The sequence below is a fragment of the Talaromyces rugulosus genome, chromosome III (genome assembly GCF_013368755.1).
Source record: "Talaromyces rugulosus chromosome III, complete sequence".
Classification (NCBI taxonomy): domain Eukaryota; kingdom Fungi; phylum Ascomycota; class Eurotiomycetes; order Eurotiales; family Trichocomaceae; genus Talaromyces; species Talaromyces rugulosus.
The window spans coordinates 3,003,849-3,020,032 of NC_049563.1; the positions used below are offsets into that span (position 1 = coordinate 3,003,849).

Here is a 16,184-nt window from a genome sequence, read left to right on the forward strand (position 1 = left end):
TATTATTAATTAAATATAATAATATTATATCTATTCATAATATAAATTTCATTTATTTAACTCTATAAAGTAACTTAGATATCAAATTTATATTACTTTAGTCTTAGAAACAATCAGTATTGTAGCTTGTTTTGTTTTGCTAGCAATACCTAACACCGTGACCGTGATGATAATAACGGTATGTTCGATCTGCTACCTTTATTGTGCGGATTAAGCATTTCCAGTCCTCTCAACACGCTTCAGCCTTACATTCAAGGCGCCCTTGTCCCAAAATGATAAAATCTTCTGCTTGTTCCATGCATAACTTTCTGGCATTAACTCCAGATCAAAATTCCATAGAACGCGGGTGAGTATCAATCGCATTTCTACGTATGCGAGGCTAGAAAGTAATCAGTATTGTGTCAAGAGTTTCGAAGCAGCCTGGAATCGTACTTTTTTCCGAGACAATTACGAGGACCAAACTGGAAAGGCTGCAGAACCTCTTTGACATCGTTATCGAAGCGTGGATCGTTGAGCCAACGCTCTGGGATGAAGTCATCCGGATAGGCAAAGTTGCGACTCGAATGATAAGAAGCCCAATGCGGCACTGACACAACAGTCTAGATAGTGTCAGTCATGAGTATACAAGAGAGTCACGAATTCTTAACTTACACCTTCTGGCATCCAGTAACCGTCTACAGTGGACCCTCCAGGTGGAGATATTCGACCCAGACCTCCTGGTGATGGTGGGTAAATCCGAAGACCTTCATTGAGAACAGCAAGTAGATACTTCAGATTGTTCACCGATATGGAATTGATCTCTTCCTCTTTCATGAATGTTGAACGAATTTCTTGTACTAAAGTCTGGTAAATTTTAGGATTCCTCAGCAACCAGTATGTTGTGCCACTAAGGAGTGTCGCAGTTGTCTCGCTACCAGCGAGGATCAAAATGTTACTATTTTCACCAATTTCGTCAACAGTCATACCCTTCTCATCGTTATAGCGCAGAATGTAGGTCATGAAGTCGTCCCTATCAGTCCTTCCGCTTTCAAGCCGCTTCTTTGCCTTCTCAAAACTTAGTCGCAGGTGATCGACCTGACTGGTGATAAGACTGCGTGGAATGAACTGTCGGAGAAGAGGAGCAACGATTGGTAATCGTCTTATTGCCTGATTGAATACAGCAAGTCGGAAGCCGTCAAATAACTTCGCAACCCAGGGATGATAGCCTCCAGCTTCAAGGCAACCAAAAGGCTCACCGAATGCCAAATCTCCTATGATGTCAAAGGTGGTGAAGTTGTACCATTGAACCATATTTGCAGCCCTTTTAGACTCAGCTTCTACTGCTAGCTTACTGATCAGAAGATTGAGGTAACCGTTTAGTATATCTTCTTGGCTACGGAGGGCTTTTTCTGAGAAGGCGTGGGAGAGTAGACGCCGTTGGCGACTGTGGTCAACATCATTTGCCAACAAAATATTGTCAGCCGCTGTTAGAGAACTCCGGTAAAGACGCTTGTCCTTCTGGAAAGAGAGTTGTCCGGCCTTCTTGTGACCGTATATTGTATGCCACGCTGTGGGTGTTATATATGATACGTCGTGGGGTGTAAAGCGTACAGCAGGGCCATAGACGTCGTGGAGTTTTTTTACGATGAATGGCCAGTGTCCTGAGAGGAGCCCGGCAATATATGGTAGACTCGAAGCTGCATAAAGTCGCGGCCCCGGGACCTTTGCCAGTGGGTGAAAGAAAGCATTATATATACATTTTGCAGCAACGGCAAGGAATATCTGCAGAAAGTTGTCAGCCGCATGGCTGTTTTCGTGGGCAGAGAAGTACGCTCTCGTTCGATTGGACAATAGTTTGACTCAATTGAATTTAAAGGGAGACCCTTACAAGCAGTATAGTCAAGCCGATGAGACCAAATGCACTGTCGAGAGCGAAAGGCAGAACAATTGAAGCCATTGTGAAAATAGCTAACTCATGTAGTTACCCCGAATACGAGAGTCAAAATGTCAGAAATGTTTAACAACGAATATAATGGATAAAGTCTCCATTTAAAAGACTGAACGATCTTCCGCTCTTACCAACTCTGCATCGGGGCTGAAGTATGCGAGCCGGAGACACCGGGGATGGAGCGGGAAGTTAGGACCGTCCGGCTATAGGAAATTTAAATGAGGGGTGAATCAACAGCGCAGCCCTTGCGGAATGTTAACCAAAGGTTGAGCTACTCAAGGAAAAACTCTAACTTAATGGTATCTCCAAATTTCCCCGCATAGGACCAAATGTAAGCACTCAATAATCACCTCCGCGTGTTGATATCTATGCCGTCAAATAAGTCAATTGTAAACACTCCAACGCCCCAACGCTCCAGATCAGTCGACTATGGTTGGTAGTACCAATTTACCAACCGGTAGCCAAGTATACAGCACAAATATATACTGTAGATCAAAATAATACGGGAGCTCTTTCTAAGGAATGAGAAATTTCGCGGAAATATAGTTTGATGCACTTAATTCTAAAGCTATCCAGAACCGTGTGTTACGAGTACATGATCACATTTACATTTTGCTTGAAGGCCATTATCCAGCACAATTTCCTGAACTCACGATTTTGATCAGTCGATACAATCGACCCCTCAAGCTTATCGCTTGACTGGTATAGGCTTAACCACAAATTTAGCATCCCAAGGCCCTGCAGCACCCCGATCCTTTTGTCTCATCATCTCATCAGTCATGCATGGATCAATCTCAACATCATACTGCTGATACAAATGCGCGAGTGTCAAATGCATGCCAATATCCGCCAAATGTTTACCAATGCAATTTCTAGGTCCATGGCCAAAAGGCTTTGACATACCTCTCATCTCAGCGTTAGGGTTCAACCATCTTTCTGGTATAAACTCAAGAGGATCAGGAAATATCTTGGCGTCACGGTGAGTTGCATAAGACACGGTAGCGACAACAACACCCTTCGGGACGAAGTGGTCACCGATTTGTTTACCAGGGGAAACTCGTGGAAAGCCTACGTTGAATGGACCCCGTATTCTCAGAGTCTCTTCAATGCATGCATTAAGGTATGGCTAGACAGCATCTATTAGTGTCGTAAAACTTGAAACAACAAGTTTCTAACGTACCAGTTTTGAGGCCTGTTCATATGTAGGCATCTGTTCAGGGTCAGGGAACGCTGTGCGAATTTCATCGACCAACTTCTTCATCACCTCTGGTCTCTTGCCGCACTCCCACATCAAGTACATAGATGTGATAGCGGTAGTGTCACTACCAGCAAGCAAGAAAATGACGGTATTCTCCACCAGCTCTTCAAAGGAGAGCTTGCTCCCTCCGGTTTCATCATCTCTAGCATCGATTAGGTTGCGCAGAAAGGTGCCTTTAGCAAAACTATCACCCTGCATCTCGAGCTGTGTTTTAAACTCGCGGACAGTCCTTTGAACGAATCTCACTAACTTGTCGAGTCCACGGTAGGCGTCTTGGATTTTGGGAATCGGGACGTATTTCAAGTAGGGGAAAAACGATTGTACAGGAATGACGACAAAACTATAAAGATGAATCAGATCAACATTGTGTAAGATTAAAAAGAAACGGTTTGTGGCTTACAAGCAATCCATGTCTTGATGGCTGATCTCTCCACGTCCTGAGACAGAATCGAACGAGGTTCCGAAACTAAAGAAGCTCGAGATGTCGAGAAAATGACACATCATCTTACTAAAGATATCCACAGACTCCCCCTTTGCCGCAGCAGGTTTGAAAACCACATCGTCAAGTACCTCAACCCTTTTCTTTACAAGAGTTTCATCCTTGAGGAGGGCGTTAAGGGAGAAAGCATGCGAGAGCAGACGGCGAACTCGGGCATGCTCTTTCTTGCCTTTCTCGTTGAGCACACTGGTGGCTCCAGTGGCGCTCAGGTGATCGTAGAAAATTGACTCTTTTGTACAAGGAGCGGAGCTCTGGCCGTATATATCCACCCAAGACTTCGCGTCAGAAAAGAAAAGTTGGTTTGTGGAGGCCCGAACCGGGCTACCGTACGTTTTCAACATGTCGTATTGCCAGTATACTCGTGTCATCTTGAACATGGCCACCATGGGATAGATGTCGGTGAACTTGCTGAGGAATGGGCCAGGATATTTCGCAAGAGGGTGGAACCAGACTCGGTAGATGATGATGGAGAGCACGTAAATGGCGGGCAGTGTCCATAATGCTGTGACGATGTCCAGGGACTGAAATTGATTTAGCATTGCAATAACCGCCATGTTTGCCTTGAATAAAACGAAACAGTTCATATACAGTATCAGTCCATATACAATATTAGTTCAACCCCATTACCATACTGCGGAGCTAGTATATATTTAGGGAGAAGCTAACATGCTGCATGGGCTCGGAACATCAAACACACCTCTCGTGTTCCGCCGTGGAGAAGTCTGGGGAAGGCGTTCACATACCTAAACCGGGGAACGCCTCCGGAGCAGCCGATATACCCGCGAGTCATCTTTGACTGGTAACCCGCCACGTGAAAGACATGTAGTCGGGATAAGGGTCGACTCAGTTTTATGGTATATAGTCTGAACTAAGTCGTACAGAAGTTTAACTTCAAGATACTCAGCACCTTCCCTCTACTCAACTTTATTCCAGGATGACTACCATTCTCGACCAGCACATTGGTCCGGTGGGCTATGGCCTCATGGGCTTGACAAGACCAGTTGGCCCAATACCCCAGGAAGATGCATTTGCAGCAATGAATGCAGCTCTTGAAAGTGGTGCAAACTACTGGAATGGCGGAGAATTCTACGGCACCCCCGACCACAACACTTTGCATCTTCTGAACGCATATTTCACAAAATACCCAGAAAAGGCTTCAAGCATTGTGCTCGCTATCAAAGGAGCTCGTATACCTGGCACATTGATCTTTGATGGTAGTGAGAAGGGCGTTCGGCGATCGGTTGACGAATGCAATCGGATCCTTGAAGGCAAAAAAAGCCTTGATATCTTCGAATGTGCTCGTATCGATACGAAAACTCCTATTGAGGAGACTGTTAGAGTGCTAGGGGAGTTAGTGAAGGAAGGTAAAATAGGTGGTATTGGCCTCAGCGAGGTCAAGGAAGAGACGATTCGTCGGGCAGCCAAGGTCCACCACATTACTCAAGTGGAAGTGGAGTTGTCACTGTGGTCGCCAGACATTCTGCACAATGGAGTCGTACGAACTTGTGCTGAGCTAGGCATCCCAATAATGGCATATGCACCTTTGAGCCGTGGTGGCCTTACAATGGAACTGCCGGAGAAGGCGGAAGACTTGCCGCCGCACTTGCGAAATTTCCCCAGGTTTCAAGGGGATGCGTTGAAAGCAAATCGACAACTCACGCAAGAAGTTCAGAAACTTGCCACAGAGAAGGGCTGCTCGGTACCTCAGATCGCCATAAACTGGGTTCGCGCGCAGAGTGGAAGGAACGGGAATGGTGTCATTATCCCTATACCAGGCGCAGAGAAGCCAGAGTGGGCGGCAGAAAACTGTAGACAGATCAACCTCACAGAAGAAGACTTGCAAAAGCTGGACGACATCTCAAAACGCATACCTATTCAAGGCGGAAGATATGCTGAGGCTGAAAGTAAATTAAGCGAGGGATAATTACCTGCTTTTGAATATTGAGAGCTCGCTCCGTTGAGTAGAGTAATTTTCCTGTTACTTGCAGAGAATTGCCGAAGAAGAGTGATGGTTTACTAAGGGAGATACTTGAGATGCCTGAATAGTAAAATTCAGCTTTAGCAGAACGGTTATAGACGATTATTTATAGGTGGTAATGTAGCAAAATCGAGCTATTGTTGAGTTAGCCTCCGGAGTTGTTCATGATGTCTTAGAAGATTACAGTTGGCTAAGTAGCCTTAGGTTAGCGATTGAAGTATAAGTCCATGCTATTCTAGTTTTTAGAATGCTTAAGAAAAGTTAGAATAATACTGTCAGCTTCAAGTTATTTTAAGTTATTTATTAATCTACTGTGTGAGAGTGCAGCAGAATATAGAATCCTAGGTCTGGTATAATGATACTTAAGAAAGAGTCCCAGGCATAAGCAAAAGAGTTGGGTTGATATGTATCCGCAGTTCAACCTGGCTCACAGAAGAAGCGGATTAAGGTGGGGATATTGTGAATGATAACATTATCTGATTAAAAATCTTTTTCTGGAGCATGTATTGAGACGAGAAGTTGCAAAGCCAGTCTTTTTCTAGGTCGAGCTGGGTCTGGTCCTACTTCTTCAATGAAGTCTCTGACATGTAAGTACAGTATTTCCGGAAATCGGAGTCACCACCTACACTCTTTCATTGTTTCTCGAACCCTAGAGGACCTTGTGTATTAGGAAATCAAACAGAATATCAATATTTCTGTATATATTACGAATCAGATACCAGTACAGATGTTTACTGAAATACCGTAAGCTACAGTACATACCTTTTGTCTCACAAGTGTGTGGGCGATCAATGATACACGATACCGTGCCCTTTGCTTTGCAGTCGTCCCACACCTTGTCGATGTTGGTGCCTCCCAACGTAAGATCCACCCTCAATATAACTTTTCATACTTTGCTTCATACAAAAGGATCTCCAACAGTATCAAACAGAAAATGCTGTTCAATAGGATTACAGTATTAGAAGGTGGGATTTCGCCTGATCTCCTTTTATTTCCAGGATTTTCTGCTCCTCGTGCTCTTCTTTGGCTTTGTTTCTCCGCCTCCCTTCTCTCCCCACATTAAGTACCGAGTCTTTCTAGAGCTTCCCTATTCTTAGCCTTCCTTTTTGCATCACGAGCCGATAATGCATCAGTAGCTGAGAGCTGTCACTCCGACTTAGGCTACTCACGCTGGGTCTTGAAATTGTGGTTGTGAGCGCGTTGAAGTATAGGTAAAAGATTGGATATCACGATACTATGGGTACTGTAAGGACTTGCTTGACTTTGCGTTGGAAGTCGGGAGTGATCTTATCCTCAGTGTTAAGATGCTTATAGATATTATCCACACGTCCTGTACACTACGAGGTGGTTTTATGGTAGCAAGTTAAGCAGACTTGATGTCTCTCGTGGAGTCTAGTCATTAATACAGATCTAAAATCGGGCACTGGGTCGACCTTCGCTTCAAGTCTTTCTATGACTTAGTCGGGATTAAATAGGTTCTGCTGGAGGATCTACTAGTAATGTATGACATACTAGCAAAATCTCATTTATTCATAGACACTCGATCATAGATAGCCTTGCGGGATTTACTTAGATTGACAATTACTTGGGTTAAATCCGTCAGCCAGGCAATCGACTGAGAAATTGAGAATCCATTGCCGTGTAACTGCATTGTTTGTATCGTAATGCTACGGTGATAGAACAGGTACAGTAACAGAGGCTTAGACCTTCATCTCCTCGAGACCGTGCTTCCAGTACGCAGCAAAAGGGGTATTGCCATCCTCGCGGTAGCTGAGCAGAACGACCCTATATGCAAAGTTATTAGTATAATAGTTCCTTATTTTCTCTATTCGCGCAATGCACCGCATTAATGATAGATATAGTTGAACGTACATGCCATTTTCATCCATGGATTCGCCGGTGTAGAACTCCCAATCTTCAAAGCTATCAAGAATTCTCTTCCTGTGAGCTAAAGCTCCCCTCTGGAAGGTAATAACTTCTTCGTTAGGAACATTCTTCCACTTGAGCGCATTAACGACCTTCCGAAGATAGCCTACTGAGAGCTCTTAGAATAGTCACGATGTCTTAAGCAGTGGCTTTTAGCCCCTTCAGGTAAGCAGAGTGATCCTTATCGTACCTCTAAGATAGTCCTCGTAGGAGGCTTTATCGAAGCTGGAGGGCTGAAGGCGGAAATCTCTAACGATATCATTGACTTTCTGGGCAGCGTCACCTTTTATAGGTATAATAAGCAGGAGAGGATATCGAAGGGGGAAAGGGGACCTCTCTAGGTAATAGCTTTAGCAAGCTAGAACAATGAAGAGGATACGCACCGTTTTTCGACAATATCTACCATGGCGCAGTCAACTTCGTATACAACACCGTCGACTTCCTTAATGCTATAAGTGTCCGACAATCATTCGTCACAAGAATCAGTAAGAACGTCCTGTTGAGTTACAAATATGCACGTATTAGCTTATTTGCCCAGATCACTGACACGCATAGCGGAACAAAAGCGACTTAGGTCTAGGGAGGCAAGCAAAGGGGTTTAACACGCGTGTCTCCTTATGCCTGCCTACCCCTGCCTCTGGGTTTTGCCTGGTGCTTAAGTAGGCGTAAATGGGAGATAGAAGGCGTGAGTTAAGATCAAAACAAACCGTGTAGATTATCATCTTGGTGCTTTTTATATGGATGCTATCAATAGACCGGATGAAAAGAAGAGAAATGTTGGGGCTGAAAAGGAACAGAAAAGAGAACTCCGAGGGCGTGTGGCAAATTTCAACGAGAGACCGTGATAGCAAAAATACTGCTGAGATGCCTGGTTAGGGGATAATAAAGGAGGTGACGTTACGATTCGCGAGGTTCAGCCAGCCACAATATTTTGGCATGTACGTAGCGGGTAATTTTTTTATAGATATCGCAGCGGATCGTGGTGGGTTCTACTCCCTTCACTCCCTTTGGTCGTTTCAGGGCATTCATTATTTTTACTACTACTTACTGTCTTTGTTATATTTATTACTTTTATTATTATTACGGACTGGATGCAGAAAGTCAAGAGAGCAAAGGCATGGTTCAATTTCTAACTAAAATGGCAACTAACTAAAGAATCTATCTAATAAAGAAAAAGAAGTAAGTCTATTTATATCTACTTCTATTTAAAATTTCTATAGAAATTATCTTTTGTTTATTGTAGCTCAGAAAATTAAATAAAAAATAATAAAAAAGGAGTAAGCCTCATTTCAATTAGACATTGAAAAATACGTCTTACAAGAATTAAGACATCTGTAATTAAAGAAAACCAATTCATTAACACATATGTCTTTTCTCTCTAAAGACAAATATCTTCGAAACATGTCACAATATATAACGAACCTTGGCTACGTTTTCGGCAAAAATATAAGTTTCCCCAGAACTATCCATGTACAACCGTGGTTTTCCGGAAACGTATCCACCCGTATACTAAATTCCTCCTCCGTAATCCGCAATCGAGCTTCGCAATGCGGGAACGCACGCCTCCAAATCCGATTCCGATTCTGATTTGATTCTTCACAAACCTTTAAATGGTTGGTACGCACCATGTCGGATGACAGCGAAGAGTATACAGACGGTCTTAGGCGCCTGCCTCCCATTGCGACAGAGGAGACGCCGCTCCTGGAGGACGACCCCCCTCAGGCCGAAGACACCGACGGCACTCCCATCGCCAGGGAACCAACAGCAATTGAACTGACGGTGGTCCTCGGCAGCATCTGGGTAGGCGTCTTTCTCTCGGCCCTGGACGCTACTGTTGTTGCGACTCTTTCGGCTCCGATCTCGTCGTCCTTCAATTCCTTGTCCCTGTTGTCGTGGGTCGCGACCTCGTATCTGATCTCCAATGCCGCCTTCCAACCTCTGAGCGGCAAGCTGACCGACATCTTCTCGAGACGCGCCGGCCTCTTATTCTCCAACTTTTTCTTCGCCCTGGGAAACCTGATATGCGGACTGGCAACGCAGCCATGGATGATTATCGCTGGCCGCGTCGTCGCGGGCATTGGCGGGGGTGGCCTGACAACCATTTCTACGTTTATCACGTCTGACCTGGTTCCTCTCCGGCAACGTGGAGTATGGCAGGGGGTTGGCAATATCTGTTACGGTACCGGCATGGGGCTTGGAGGTGTCTTTGGAGGCTTGATTAATGACACACTTGGCTGGCGCTGGGCCTTTCTCATCCAGGTCCCCGTCATTATCTTCTCCGGCATTCTGGTCTCCTTTACTGTGAACATTCCCGTCAAGGAGACTGACCGTTCGCGCATCAAGCGAGTCGACTTTCTCGGGGCTTTAACCCTCATCGTTTTCCTTGTTTTACTGCTACTCGGCTTGAATGCCGGTGGGAACTCGGTGCCTTGGAATCACCCACTGGTCCTGACGAGTCTACCTCTGTCCGCCGTCTTCTTTTTCATCTTTATTTATGTCGAAGATAAAGTGGCATCCGAGCCAATGATACCCGTCCGTCTATTGCTCGATCGAACTGTCGGCGGCGCGTGCATCACGAACTGGTTCGCTACTATGACTGTGTTTGGATCACTGTACTATGTACCCATCTACTTCCAAATCCAGGGTTATTCGGCAACAGCTGCGGGAGTGCGCCTGATACCTCAAGCTGTTGGCACCGCCATTGGGTCCTTGAGCACAGGTATGATAATGAAGAGCACTGGCCGGTATAAATTCTTGAGCCACCTCACAATGACCCTAATGGTCGCCGCTTCGGCTGCCATCTGTACATTCCGCGTGGACTCGCCGGCATGGCTACCATTTGTGTGCCTTTTTGTTCTAGGCTTGAGCTATGGTGCTATGCTTACGATTACTTTGGTCGCCCTCATTTCCGCGGTCGACCACCACTACCACTCCGTCGTCACCTCCGCCTCGTATGCATTCCGAAGCACTGGGAGTACGATTGGCATCACTATTGCTTCGACCGTGTTTCAGAATGTCCTCAAAAAACAGCTGTGGGCTCGATTCGGCGATCGCGACGGCGCTGAGGAGTTGATTCCCCAAATCCGCGATAGCCTGGACGAGATCTGGAAAGTGCCCAGCGATTGGTACCAGGGCGTGCTCGGTTCCTACGAGACCGCTCTTCAAGCACTGTTTGCGACACTGCTTGGCCTGGTTATCTTGGCCGCGCTGACGAGTTTGCTTATGAGACAGCACAAACTACACAACAACCTCGCTCGACGTTAGCCCTAGGAAACTTTGCTGCCAGCGAATCCAACGAGATACATATTGTTTTCGCCACACAGGAAGGAAATGTATACATTAGAGTAGCATAATTATTCACAATGAAAAAAACATATCATATTGACAGCACACCAAAAGACTTTCAGTCTCTTAGGCAATCAATCTATGATTTATCCTCAGGCACCGACATATCATGATCCCATTCATTACGTTTAAAACATGACCAGCAAATAATAATAATAATATTTCCTGCAGGGCCCTCAAAAGTACATGTATGTGCTTGTCACATGTCGGAGGCGGTGAACCCTTGGCTAGTTCCTTAGCCACTAGATTCGGCCTCATTACTCTTCTTTCCTACAGTTGACCTCAGATGACCCCAGGTGACATGTCTTACGCCTAGTCTACTGCCAAAGATGCAGCAAATCGATTATTTTACTAATTAACTAACCATTTGTTCCCTGTTCTTCCCCGCTTTCTTTTTTGGCTGCAGCTGGGTCGGTCACCCACTTCCAATCAGAGCCCTGCAACCTTGTGGCGATTTGATCCACGTATGACGGCTCAACAACGCGACCAAGAACAGCACAAGTGACAAGAGGAGAACAGGTGGCAACGCATAAGTCCATAGCGGTCTGGATTCGCCTTTTTTTTTCCCGAGTTGTTTCAATAGGGGAGGTTTGGTGGATTCGTTTTTTTGGTGCGACGGTCCAGCTTTCTTCGACAAACACCTTCTTTTGACCAACGTTTTGCGATAAGATACTTTCCAGCCTTGCTGGTATCACGTTTGTGCAATACGAAAAGGAAAACGGAATTCGATTCGTTTCCAGGAGATATATCGGCTGTTTGAGATACACAAGTCTGTTTGGTTACCTCCGAATCGCCACGATACCCAACACGATACTCCCATGTTTGACAAACACACCCCGGCACAAATAATTCTGGAATGGCCATCGCTTTAAAGACCGAATGCTTCCCCGCATCAGCAGAATCAAAAGCGTCCGGCACACACAACCTACGAGTCGAGAAGATTGCGATGGACAACGATGACACTGCGAGCACACTAGAGAAATCGCCACAAGGAACTTCCTCAGAAACAAGCCACTATGCGCCCAACCAAATCCCTAATCGCCGAAAACGAGTGCTACTCTCGACCGAAAGTGCCTTCGCAGCCAACTTTTTACCGCCGTTGATACAAAGCTCAGAGGTCGAACTGCGCCTGATTACCGATGAAGAGCCGTCGGCGATACTCACGGGAGCGAGCAAGGTGCCACACTATATGGATTCGGTGGATAACCATACCTTTGACAGCAGGACTGGTTCACGGAAATGGCTAAGAGTCAAAGCAGCAGAGCTGAGCGAATGGGCCGACCTTCTCATCGTGGCTCCGATTGACGCGGGTACGCTGGGCTCTATACTCTACGGCCTAACAAACACTTTAACGCGTTCGCTTCTTCGAGGTTGGGACTTGAAGAAGCCGGTTATCCTTGTTCCTGGGATGACTGTTTCGGAATGGAAGAATCCGCTTACCAAGTGCCAACTGGATGCGCTTGCCCGGGATTGGCCCTGGATTTTCACCATATCGCCTCTTTTGTGGGAGCTTACGGGACCGGAGGAACTGACAGAACTGCCATGGGAAGGCAAGGAGTGCTTTGAGGAACTGCTTCACAAGACGCTCGGATTAACGCCCATTTCGGCAGCCCGTTCAAAGCCAGTCCCCCCTCTATCAGAGAAGCTCGAATCTAGCCAAAGCAGTAGCTCCCTCGCAATTCCAAAGCTCTCTCAGCAAGCTGCCAAAAGCCTTGACGAGTCGCGAAATGGACGTCCCAAATCGTTGCCGCTGGAGCTCTGGTTGAATATTTTTGAAGACCACCTTAGCGACTGGGAAATTGCGAAGGCAGTAGGTATCCCAACAAGGCTTCCTGTGCCCAAACAGTGGCAGCCCCATATTCTGAAAATGTCTGCGCCTGCCTCTCTCGAATATACAATTCTCCGGGGCTCGTTCACTGCCATCACATCCAAGATCAAAGAGCTCACACCTTATACACCCTTGCCCAACCTGGCATGCCATTTAATCATCAAATTCTCGCGAACCGACATCTTGACGTACTTGCTAGAAAAGCACCCCAGCCTCTACAGCACAACCACACGCTTCACAAACCTGCCGTATCTCGCCTCTGCAACGTACGGAAACCCCGCTATTTTAACATGGTGGCGCGATTCATCAGACTCGTCGACAAAGGAACACAGCGCCGATGCCATAGACGGAGCATCCCGTTCGGGTCATACCAACGTCCTAGACTGGTGGCTATCATCCGGCCTACCACTCCGATACACCGAGCGCGCTCTAGAATCCGCCAGCGCCGAGGGCCGAGTCGAAGTTTTGGAATGGTGGAAACAAGCAGCCGCATCGAAGAAGAAGCGCATACAACTCAAAGTTGGCAAGTCTGTTCTTCTCGCCGCCCAGTCCGGACAGACCGAATCCCTCGCATGGTGGGACGCATCGGGGATTCCATACACACATTCCGAATCCGTGGCACGCATCGCCAGCACCCACGGCCACCTACACGTTTTGCAGCTCTGGCAGAAACTCAAAGGCGCCAAAATGATTTTTGACAACCAGGTTCTTGTCGGAGCTACAAAGAACGGGCACGACGAGATCCTAGAATGGTGGCGCACAAGCGGCCTGCGCGTCGAGTTCAAAACTTGTGACATTGAAGAAGCGCTCGAAGACGCAGACCCGGCCTCTGGCGCAGAGCAGCGTGTGAGGCAGTGGTGGTCGCGCAACGGGCTCAATCTGGGTGTTGGCACGAGCGAGTGGATGAAAGTGAAGGTTTTGAGTTGATCTCTCTCTCTCTCTCTCATATACACATAAAAACTCACATATACTTACTTGAATATATACCCCTTGTTCATTTTGTACATGAATTGTTGATTTCTGGAGTACGAGGGTATATTGCATAAAGGTGAAAAGGCGTCTATTGTCTTTTCTTGAATACTTGGTTTTGCATTAGCATGGAGAACAATTTTAGGATTTAGTTAACGTCTATATTGGATATACATCAATTGATGAGTTTGGTTTGTACAGTTTAATCATAACTATCAAATATATACAACATACTTGTTTACAATATGTATACATCTTAGCTAAAAGTCCAAGCTCATCACCCGACAGTGGTCCTGGTCAGGTATACTGTCATACCACGGCTGCGGCCACTGCAGTTTCGCCAGCTGCCCCGTCTTGGAGCCGTACTCCTCTAACTGGAACCGGCCAAACAGCTCTGCCGTTGAGTTATACCCTCTGGCTGCGAGGTATGCCTTGTCAGGATTTGGGTTACCAGTCCTCGCAAACGCGGTCCATATATCCTGCACAGCGTTCGTATAGTAAATATCATCGGCCACGCGCACGGGCTGGTCGAAGAGGTAGTACGTGCCAAAGACTTCGTATAGGTCGCTCGAGTGGCAGCGGTAGTACGGTGTGTCTGGTTTTCCGACAGGGAATGTGCACAGGTTATAATAATCATAGTAAGAAAGTGCATAGCCGCGCTGGTGCTCGTATACCCATAGACTGTCAAAGGCATCGGGGTTCCCTGCTGGAGACGAGCCAGCGCTGACGAACTCGGTTGAGTAGCAAAGAATAATAGCGTCTGTGACTAGATTGGCGGTGGCGTTGTAGATGTTGTTGTAGTCCTTGGGCACGTCCCAGAGGCCGGAAGCTGCGATGTCGTTGATTTGCGTTTGGTTGACGGCGTTCATCTCAAGGAGAATATCGAGCGAGGCGTTGAAGTTGGTTGCGTTGGGGGCAATTGCGGTTGCCATGAGAGACTGGCCTTCCTCGGGCATGAAGCCCAGCATCAGGTTGACCGAGTTGATCTTGCCCTGGCTGACCAGAGATAGCGGCTGCTCTGGCATGTAGACGGTGTCAATCACCGTTTGCCAAGAAGCTTTGCTGCTGGCATTGAGGAGGGTCTCTGTTGGAACACCTTGAAGGCATTTCAGCATCGCCTCGCCCGTGGAGTTATGGCAGAGGGGTTGCAAATAAGGCGAGATTTCTGCTGCTGCCACGCTTTGGTTTTTAACAAATCCACCGATTGACTGCGCAATGGCACCGTTGAAGAGGCCCTTTGCCTCTGGCGAGACAACCAAGCCCATCACCGATGCTGCGCCTGCAGACTGGCCAAAGATGGTTATGTTGCCAGGGTCCCCACCAAAAGCAGCAATGTATTTCTTGACCCATTGCAACGCAGTAATCTGGTCCGACATGTGGTAGTTTCCAGTGATCGTGCCGTCGTTGAGAGTTAACAGACCGAAGATGTTCAACCGATAGTTGAAGGCCACAACCACAACGTCACCTCGACTCGCCAGACTATCACCGTCAAAGGTCGAATCGCTTGATGTACCAGTAGCCAAACCGCCGCCGTATATCCAGACCATCACGGGTTTCAACCCCTTTGAGGGAACGCCCCCGACTGGAAGGGATGGAGTAAAGACTTGAAGGCTCAAGCAGTCTTCGCTGTTTCCCCATGGATTAAGACCTTCAGAGTTTCCATCGAATTGGCCAGATTGCAAGCAGGCCGGTCCGTATGCTGTCGCATTCACCTTGGCATCTGTGTATTCGATGGACTGCGCATACTTGAACCGTAGGTCTCCAGTGGGCGGCTTGGCAAAGGGAATGCCCATGAATCGGAAAGCCATGTGATCCCGTAGACCCTCAAATGAAGTGCCTTCAATCTGAGGAGTTTGTACGCGAGGGAATCCAGAATAGTCCGTGTCGACCTTTTTGACAAACGGGGCCGTGTTGGTGCATAGAAACGGAAGTTCTAGACTGTCTGATCCAGCATGGTCTTTTTCCAGCGCTCCCTTGGAGTTTATTGGCGCTGATGAGTTGCATTTCGACCAAAACAACAGCCCACTGGCGTCATGGTTGTACTCTTGGTACGCCAGATCGTTGGCAAAGGCACCGAATTGGTCACAGTCGAGTAGCGTCTCGCCATAGGAAGCGCAGGTAGCGACTGCAGCCTTGTGCGTGGCAGGCTGGTTCACAAACAGTGCACTTTGCTTTTGCTCGTGGGTTGTCCAGTCTCCATCATTATGGAAGAGCACCGTGACTGAAGAGGCGGTCTTCGAGGCTGTCGCGGATAGCAAGCATAGCCCTAGAAACGAGGCGAGATGCATTTTGACCACTTATCGATCAACAAGCAGATGGAAGAACTCCAGCGGCGAACGACAGGCTATATATACACCAACACATAGTACCCCATAGTCGCAGCCCCATTTCTTTTCTCCACATGGAGAACGGCTGGCTTCGCAGAAACATCCGCTAAATCCGGTATTAGCCCAC

General features: G+C 47.0%; 6 protein-coding genes across 6 annotated transcripts; 3 read left to right on the forward strand and 3 right to left on the reverse strand.

Moving 5' to 3' along the window:
• Positions 1-210: 210 nt before the first annotated feature.
• Positions 211-4,238, reverse strand: TRUGW13939_05896 (uncharacterized protein; the record flags this gene model as incomplete). The annotated part of the gene is made up of 8 exons (XM_035489054.1): positions 211-379; positions 433-599; positions 652-1,786; positions 2,059-2,130; positions 2,278-2,293; positions 2,831-3,053; positions 3,108-3,525; positions 3,586-4,238. 8 exons carry the CDS (start codon positions 4,236-4,238, stop codon positions 211-213), a joined length of 2,853 nt encoding a protein of 950 aa, XP_035344947.1.
• A 380-nt stretch (positions 4,239-4,618) lies between these two features.
• TRUGW13939_05897 (uncharacterized protein) lies at positions 4,619-5,608 on the forward strand (the record flags this gene model as incomplete). Its single annotated transcript, XM_035489055.1, has 1 exon — positions 4,619-5,608. The coding sequence occupies one exon, from the start codon at positions 4,619-4,621 to the stop codon at positions 5,606-5,608; it is 990 nt and encodes a 329-aa protein (XP_035344948.1).
• Positions 5,609-7,362: 1,754 nt separating this feature from the next.
• On the reverse strand, positions 7,363-7,994 carry TRUGW13939_05898 (uncharacterized protein; the record flags this gene model as incomplete). The annotated part of the gene is made up of 4 exons (XM_035489056.1): positions 7,363-7,447; positions 7,535-7,694; positions 7,779-7,921; positions 7,972-7,994. 4 exons carry the CDS (start codon positions 7,992-7,994, stop codon positions 7,363-7,365), a joined length of 411 nt encoding a protein of 136 aa, XP_035344949.1.
• Positions 7,995-9,214: 1,220 nt separating this feature from the next.
• On the forward strand, positions 9,215-10,852 carry TRUGW13939_05899 (uncharacterized protein; the record flags this gene model as incomplete). The annotated part of the gene is made up of 1 exon (XM_035489057.1): positions 9,215-10,852. One exon carries the CDS (start codon positions 9,215-9,217, stop codon positions 10,850-10,852), a length of 1,638 nt encoding a protein of 545 aa, XP_035344950.1.
• Positions 10,853-11,789: 937 nt separating this feature from the next.
• On the forward strand, positions 11,790-13,688 carry TRUGW13939_05900 (uncharacterized protein; the record flags this gene model as incomplete). Its single annotated transcript, XM_035489058.1, has 1 exon — positions 11,790-13,688. One exon carries the CDS (start codon positions 11,790-11,792, stop codon positions 13,686-13,688), a length of 1,899 nt encoding a protein of 632 aa, XP_035344951.1.
• Positions 13,689-13,990: 302 nt separating this feature from the next.
• Positions 13,991-16,018, reverse strand: TRUGW13939_05901 (uncharacterized protein; the record flags this gene model as incomplete). The annotated part of the gene is made up of 1 exon (XM_035489059.1): positions 13,991-16,018. The coding sequence occupies one exon, from the start codon at positions 16,016-16,018 to the stop codon at positions 13,991-13,993; it is 2,028 nt and encodes a 675-aa protein (XP_035344952.1).
• Between the last annotated feature and the right edge of the window lie 166 nt (positions 16,019-16,184).